Source organism: Mastomys coucha, unplaced genomic scaffold (assembly GCF_008632895.1).
Source record: "Mastomys coucha isolate ucsf_1 unplaced genomic scaffold, UCSF_Mcou_1 pScaffold15, whole genome shotgun sequence".
NCBI lineage: Eukaryota > Metazoa > Chordata > Mammalia > Rodentia > Muridae > Mastomys > Mastomys coucha.
Genome location: NW_022196897.1, coordinates 106,153,568 through 106,161,693, shown reverse-complemented (window position 1 = coordinate 106,161,693; position 8,126 = coordinate 106,153,568). Strand labels below are relative to the sequence as shown.

The 8,126-nt window shown below is 40.0% G+C and overlaps 1 protein-coding gene across 3 annotated transcripts in view; it reads left to right on the top strand.

Moving 5' to 3' along the window:
* Positions 1 to 8,126, top strand: part of Ubr1 (ubiquitin protein ligase E3 component n-recognin 1) — a 113,253-nt gene that overhangs the window by 11,778 nt on the left and 93,349 nt on the right. For all 3 annotated transcript variants that reach the window (XM_031371573.1, XM_031371572.1, XM_031371574.1), the window contains exons 3-4: positions 865 to 943; positions 4,676 to 4,786. In XM_031371573.1, the coding sequence (XP_031227433.1) occupies positions 865 to 943; positions 4,676 to 4,786 (190 nt within the window). The remainder of the gene's footprint in view (positions 1 to 864; positions 944 to 4,675; positions 4,787 to 8,126) is intronic.

The following is an 8,126-nucleotide window of genomic DNA, read 5'->3' as shown; positions in this document are numbered from 1 at the left end:
ACTCAGAAATCCACCTGCCTCTGCCTCCCAAGTGCTGGGATTAAAGGCATGCGCTACCACTGCCTGGCCATTTTGTTATTTTTCTTTAGGTTGTGTTGTGTGACATGCTCGTGTGTGTGTGGATGTGTGTGTGTGTGAGATAGGGTCTTAGTATATAGCCCAGACTAGCCTTAAACTCACTAGTAGCTTAGCCTTTACATTCTCAACAATTCTGCCTTAGCCTCAAAAATAAAGAAAGTACAGATGCATGCCAGCACACCCAACTCTAAACTTTATTTTTAAACTTTTTAATTTTGTCTCTTCAAGTACTTAAAAATGTTAGTACCTTGTAGTAACTTAGATTGTTGTTGTGTTTCTCTGAAAATGTGAAATGGAATCATGTGTTGTAAAAGCGAGTAAGGGAGAGCAAAGAGGGCCTGGGTGTCTCTTGATGATTCCGTGCTTATTCTTACATGCCAGGTACTGTTCAAGGTATCTGGGATCTATCAATATATAACCAATGAGTTTTGGCTTATTGAAACCTCAGTTACAGTGTTTGTAAAATGTACGTGTAAATTAGAGGGCAACAAATGGCAGATAATGAACAAAAACAATGTTCCTCTAGTTTCCCATAGAATTAACAGTTTAAAAACCAGGTAAAACTCAAAGTTATAAACTGAACATCCTGTTGACACAAGTGTGTTAAAAATGAGGCTAAATTATGGAGGCAGTATTGTCTTTTTTCCCAAGTGTTCTTAGAACTCAGCTTTTGGGGCATTCGGTATTATTTTTGTCTACCACAGAGGAAGCTCACTCATTTTATAGTCGTACCTTACGTGTCAGTGCAAGTTGGTTTTTGGAATCTAATTTTTTTATTTTTTTTAGGGATTGTGCAATTGATCCAACATGTGTGCTCTGTATGGACTGCTTCCAGAACAGTGTTCATAAAAACCATCGTTACAAGGTATGAAAACTAGATACATAAAATCCCTTAGTGGGCATGTGTTGGCCACCTAGTCCAAGTTCTGGAGCTGTTTTAGTTCCTGCTAAATAGCTCTGATATGTATCTTTAATAATACTTGGATAGTGTATGAAGTGATTCTACCAATTTGAGATTCTTAAACTGTATATGTGAGTTCCAGTTTCCTACATTCTTGGATGATTTGACCTCTGTAAGTTGTTATAAAATTATCAGTTCTCAGGAAACTCCTGAGAACAGTAGACAAGGCATCAGTCTCCAAACCTAGCTCTTCTGTGCTCTCTTAACTAATAATGGGCTTGAAGCTTTGCCTTTTCTGTTGAGCTATTATATAATAACAGTTTTGTTAATAGAGCTAAAGTGTATTTCTCATATAATAGTGCTGGTTCTGTATTCTGGGCTCACACAGACATGATGATTCATGTTTCTCTTTGTATATATAATTTACCTCAAGTACTGTGTAAAATGTAGATAATTTTGAAGTTACATAGTCCATATCTTTTGTAAACTTGAAAGTTCTAAGCCAGCACAGGCTATATATGTAGAAAAAGAGGCTTTTGAATAACAAAGAAAAAATTATGTTTATAAGCCTAACATACTCTCTTCAAAGGAGAGCACACAGAAAGTGGAATATTTTTATAGTTGGTCACATAGGGAGCTTTAATAGTATTGAAATCCCCTCTGTCTGGACTCCAGGTTAGTATTGTTCACTTCCTTGTTAAACTTTGTAAATGACCTCTACCTTGTGTAGATTCTCTGACAGGGAATTCTTTAGAAGAGAAAGAAACACAGCTGTTAACCATGGGAAGGAATGAGGAAGAATATGTAATGTGCCAGAGAAGGGGAGAGAGGAGAAAGGAGAGGAGCAGACGCCATCTCCCTTAGAAAATAATTCTGATTGTGGGTCACCACAACATGAGGAGCTGTACTAAAGGGCCCCAGCGTTAGAAGGCTGAGCAGCATTGCTTTAGACAAACATACTATGTGATGCTGAGAACAGAACCCAGTGTCTGCACTGTATACTCAGGCTGATCTTGAACTCATAGCAGTCCTCCTGCCTCAGCTTCTCGGGTGCTAGATGGCAGGAGTGAAGCACCTCACTCAGTTTCATATCTTTTTTATTTTCTTAAAAATTTTTACATTTATTTTACTTACTTACATGTGTGTTTTTATTCATGTGCATGTGAAAAAAAAAAAAAAGTATGTCTGAGACCTGGTCTGTAGGGATAGATTGTTTAAGGTTGAAGGATTTGTGCTTTTCATTTGAAAGACGCCCTCCTGCCCAATGTCTGTTTTTGTAAAAGGCATATAAAATGTATTATCTGAACCATTCTTAAGGGTGTGTGCAGCTGGGTGCTAAGCTTTAAGAGCTTAGCACTTTAAGAGCTCCTACTGTGTACCCATTTCCACTGCCCAGCTCCATGCTTCATTTCACTTGGTGATGGCGCTCCTGTCCTTGCTTTCTGCCTGCTAGTCATCATTCTACTTCCTGTCTCTGTGAATGTGACTTCTGTGAGTGCCTCTCCTGGTGTTGAAATCAGGCAGTGTTTGCCTTTTGTGACTGGCTTGAGTTGCATAAAGCTCTCAAGTTCAAATGCAGCATATATCATAAGTTCCTTCCTTTTTACATTTGAATAAGATTCTACTATATAACGTCACATTTTGATTATCTGTTTCTATTGATGGACTCAGGTTGTTGCACAAAATTTTGATAGATTTAGGTCAGGTCTTTTTCTTGTGTTACTGGCCCAATTTATACGTTCATTTAAAGGATATGGGTTAAGGCTGGAGAGATGGCTCAGTGGTTAGGAGCACAGGTTGCTCTTGCAGAGCATCCAGGTTCTATTCCTAATACACATGACAGCTCACAGCCATCTGCAACCCCAGTCCTAGGGGATCTGATGTTCTCTTCTGACCTTTATTGGGACACAAGATACATGCAGGCAAAATACCTCTACATGTGAAATAATAAATCTAAAAAGAAATTAAAACAAAAGGGCATGGCGGCGGACTCCTGTAATTCTTAATTTTAACACCAGGGAGTCTGAGGCAGGAATCAGAACTCAAGGCATCACTGGGCTGTATAGGAAATCCTGTCACAAAATGACAAGAGATGTGGGATGTTGCCTTCCATTAGTATCTTTTCATAGTTTAGTTGCATAGGGCTTGTTGTTGTTGTCATTGCTTTGTTTGTTTTCTTTGGTTGTTGGGATTGACAATCAATACATTGTAGCCTGAATAAAATCTAACTTGTGGCTATTTTGTGAACTGCAAGCTAAGAAAGGTTTCTCTAGTATTTAGGGGCTGAAAGTGTGGTCTCATGCTTCCTTACGGTATGTGTGCAGGGGAAGTTCTGAGGGAAAATTCAAGATCACATTGTTCTCATTGTCTTCTTTCTGAGTCAGTACATTTTTGGTTTTTCCCCTAGAAACACTGAGAGGAAGAAGATGGTAGTTGCTATAGAACATTAGTGTAAATGAAGATACTGTACTAAGTAGTTCTTACTATGTATCATTGTATTGGAGTTTTAAAGGTTTATATATAAAAAATGAAAACATACACTCAAGCATTCTAGATTATAAAGGATATTTTTACTTTCTAATCTATTCTCCATTTATTCACATTTAATAAAAAACTATTATTTTTAAAATGTGGGGTTATATTTTAAAAACTTGTACAGTAGAAGATCCATTTTTAAAAAATTATCTTTAATCTTTTTTATAGTCCAGTTGTTATCCCCCTCCCAGTCTACCCTCCAACAGTTCCTCATCCCATTCCTCCTCCCCTGTCTCCAAGAGGATGTCCCCCAGCCCCCCAAGCCTCCCCACTCCTTGGAGCCTCCAGTCCTTCAAGGGATAGGTGCGTCTTCTCTCACTGAGGCCAGACCAGGCAGTCCTCTGCTGTATAGGTGTCATGGGCAGTGTATACTGCCTGGTTGGTAGCTCAGTGTCCAAGAGGTCTCGGGGGACCAGATTAGTTGATTCTGCTGATCTTCCTTTTGGGGTGGCCCTCCTCAGCTTCTTACAACCTTTCCCTAATTCAACCCATAGTCGGGACACCTGGCTATGTCCATTGGTTTGGTGTAAGTGTCTGCATCTGACTCGTTCAGCTGCTTGTTGGGCCTTCTGGAGGACAGCCATGCTAGACTCCCATCTGTAAGCACACCATAGCCTCAGTAATAGTGTCCAGCCTTAGACCCTCCCCTTGACATAGATCCCAATTTGGGCCTGTCACTGGACCTCCTTTCCCTCAGTCTCTTCTCCCTTTTTGTCCCTTAAGTTCTTTTAGACAGGAACAATTCTGGGTCAGAGTTTTAGACTGTGAGATGACAACCCACTTGATGCCCATCTTTCTACTGGAGGTGGATTCTACAAGTTCCCTCTCCCCTCTGGTTAGGCATTTCATCTAAGGTCCCTCCCTTTGAGTCCTGTGAGTCTCTCACCTCCCAGATTGCTGGTGCATTCTAAAAATACCCCCACCTCCTACCTCTGGAGATTGCCTGTTCCTATTGTTTCTGCTGGTCCTCAGGGCTAGAAGTCCCATTTTTGTTACAGTGAAATATTCAAGTGCTTAGTATTTCTTAGGTAACTAACTAAAATTATTTTTGTTCTATCCTGATTCTGTTACACTAAATACAGCTAAGAAGTGTTAGTGAGTACTTCTTACTGCTTTATAATAAGGTGTGGCCCCATGAAAAGCTCATTTGTCGTTTATTAGATGCATACGTCTACTGGAGGAGGCTTCTGTGACTGTGGGGACACAGAAGCATGGAAAACTGGCCCCTTTTGTGTGGATCACGAGCCTGGAAGAGCAGGTACTACAAAAGAGGTAAGAAGCTTAGTTGGTGTTTTAAATTTTCTGAAATTTAATGAGAATAAGTGTTATAAATGTATATGGGTTGTCTTAGTTAGGGCTTTACTGCTGTGAACAGGTACCATGACCAAGGCAAGTCTTACAAGAACAACATTTAATTGGGGCTGGCTTACAAGTTCAGAGCTTCAGTCCACTGTCATCAAGGTGGGAACATGACAGCATCCAGGCAGGCATGACGCTAGAGGAGCTGAGAGTTCTACATCTTCATCTGAAGGCTGCTAGCAGAATACTGACTTCCAGGCAGTTAGGATGAGGACCTTAAAGCCTACACCTACAGTGACACCGTACACCAACAAGGCCACACCTACTCCAGCAGGGCCACACCTAATAATGCCATTCCCTGGGCGAGCATATACAAACCATCACATGGGTTAAGAGTGATTCCGTTTAGAATCCAATATTTTTGTCCTAAGTTAATTATAAGAACGTTTTGTTTTTCTACTCTAAATTAAAATTTTCTCTAGAAGAAATGAATTCATACATACCCAAAATGAATTCAAAATACTTTTTGTTAAATAGTCAACTAGAAAAAAGCTGGGCAGTGCTAGTGCCTTTAATCGCAGCACTCAGGGGCAGAGGCAGGTAGATCTCTAAGTTTGAGGCCAGCCTAGTCCATAGAGTGAGTTCTAGGACAGGCAGGGCTACACAGAGAAATCTTGTCTTAAAAGGAGAGACAGGAAGAGCGAGAGTGAGAGTGTGCACGAGCAGAAGTGGGGGCTGGGAGGATATAATGCATGGCCCCAAAAGAACAAAAAGAAGTTGTTAATAGATAAAAACAGAATGAACACATGAGTCAGTGATTGCTTTTCTTAAAGGAAAAAGACAGATAGACTCAGTGGATGCATCTTAGTCAAGAGAGGAGCTTGAGGAAGCCCAGACATAGATACTTAGATGCCAGGTAGGAAGAATCTATAGGACTACAGATACAGGTGAACTGTGGGAACCCCAAAACTGCTGAAGGATTCTCAGCTAATACACATCAAAATGAATTGTTGGTTTTGGGTCTTTGAGACAGGGTCTCTCTACATAGCCCTGGCTGTCCTGAACTTGCTATATATATGGCCTTGAATTCACAGAGATCCTCCTGCCTCTTCCTCTCAAGTATATGGAACACTACATCAAGCTACAAAAATGAATCGTTTTATCAGACAATGCAAAGTATCATTCAAAAGCCAGCACTCAAAAGCCAAGGGAATACTTGGTAGGTAACTATTGAACTACTTGACAAAATAGTCATAGTATAGTATATCCTTCCAAACACGGTGTCCAGAGAAATATTTGAAAGTTTCAAGGAATATATACCTTTTGTGCCCTTTAAACGATTCTAGATCTCCATGTAAGCACTGAACACTTAGGGCCAGATGATGCTCTTTGATGACTTTGTTTGAAGACCTCTCTAAACATTAGAGTTGGTTATTGAAGTCTTCCACTATTGTGAGTGGACCTACATGGCCTAGTAAGCCTTTGAACATTTGTTTTATGAAATAAGTGGCTCTAAGATTTGGTGCATAGATATTTACAATTTTTATATCCTCTTAATTGTTTCCTTTGCTAATATATGGGGATTCTCTTTCAGATATAGGAATTGTTATAACAACTTGTTTATAGTTTTTGGATGTCTTTGCTGGTTATGTGAATTTCTTGGTGAAAACAGATAGTTGGATTTTGTTTTTTAATTCAGTTTAGTTTTTAAATGGAAAGGCCAAGGCAGTTTGCATTCAAGGTTATTATTGAGGTTATTATTCGAGATTTACTGTTGCTGATGGTTTGTCACTTTCTAGTCATTGGGAGTTTATTTCTTGCTCTCCTGAAAGTTGCCAGAGGTTTGCTGATTACTTGCCATGTTGGAATGACTGATCTTTCCAGTTCTCTGTTTCTCTCCTTCCGTGCTTTCCCGTGCTCTCATTGATAAGGCTGACCTTCTTCTTCCCCTGTGAAGTGTTCCTCTAAGAACTTCCTGTGCTTATCTTAAATACTCTTATTTCTCTGTCAACTTTAGTAGATAACTTTTCAGGGGGAGGATAGCAGTTTTGGTTGACAGTTCCGGGGCCATGCTCTCCTGGCTTTGCGGTTGCTAAGGAGAGACTAATGTCGTTCTGAGCTCTGCCTCAGGGTGGGAGTGGGTGTGTTCTTTTACAGATGCTAGGATTTCGTGGTTTGTTTTTTTTTTTTTCTTTAATTTAGATATTTTACGGAGAGGTTCTTTTCTAGGAAATTCTTGGATTATAACAATTTATAATAATTTGTCTAAACCTCTTTACATAATATGTTATAACTTCTTAAGCTAGGCCATGCCATGGATACTAGGTTAGGTTTTTGTTTGTTTGTTTGTTTGTTTTGTTTTTTGAGACAGGGTTTCTCTGTGTAGCCCTGGCTGTCCTAGAACTCACTCAGTAAACCAGGCTAGCCTGGAACTCAGAAATCCGCCTGCTTCTGCCTCCCAAGTGCTGGGATTAAAGGTGGGCACCACCACTGCCCATCGTAGGTTATGTTTCTTGATTGTATGCCGCACTTCTTGGAAGTTTTAGTTATCTTCATTATTTATTTATTTTTTCTTTCTGTAAGCCTGTATGTGTTGTTGTCTCAACCTGTGTTCCATCTCTAAAACTTGTCCTTAACTCTTGGTCTTGGTCTGCTGTGGTTTTGTTTTATTCTTTAATTTCCAGAATTTGGTTTGGCTCTTTTTTAGCATCTGTTTCCTTGCCAAATTCTCCCTTCATGTTTCTTAATTTTCCCTCAAAATTACTGATACTTTCCTCTGTTTCATAACATAAGTGTTGATCCTACTGACTTCTTAACCTGTTTATAGAAGTCCTGTACATGGTTGTTGGTCCTGTTTTAAAAAAATAGACTCTGAAATCTCTAAGCCTTTTAGTTAGGTCATTATCTTTGTGTTGGTGTTGTGAGTTTGTGGGAGTGTGTTGTGGTGTTGTGAGTTTGTGGGAGCGTGTTGTGGTGTTGTGAGTTTGTGGGAGCGTGTTGTGGTGCTGTCTTTGGCAGTCTCTGCTGGGCTTGCCCATCCCTTGGAAGGGAAATGGCCTCTAGTTCTTTTTTCCCCTTTCTCACCGTTTTGCTAATTTGTTTTATTTTATATGAGTCCCCTGCTGCACTGTCTTTCTGAAGTAATGGTTTGACAAGGGTCACACTGTAGGTGCAGGAAACACTTCTGTGCTTTACCTTTGTCCCTAGTCCAGCTTTGGGACAGTAGCACTAAGGTACTACCTGAAGAAACAACTTCATAGTTGTTTTATGGTTTAGGGACTTAGAGTATCTGGAAGTCAGGAAGTGGGGGGGG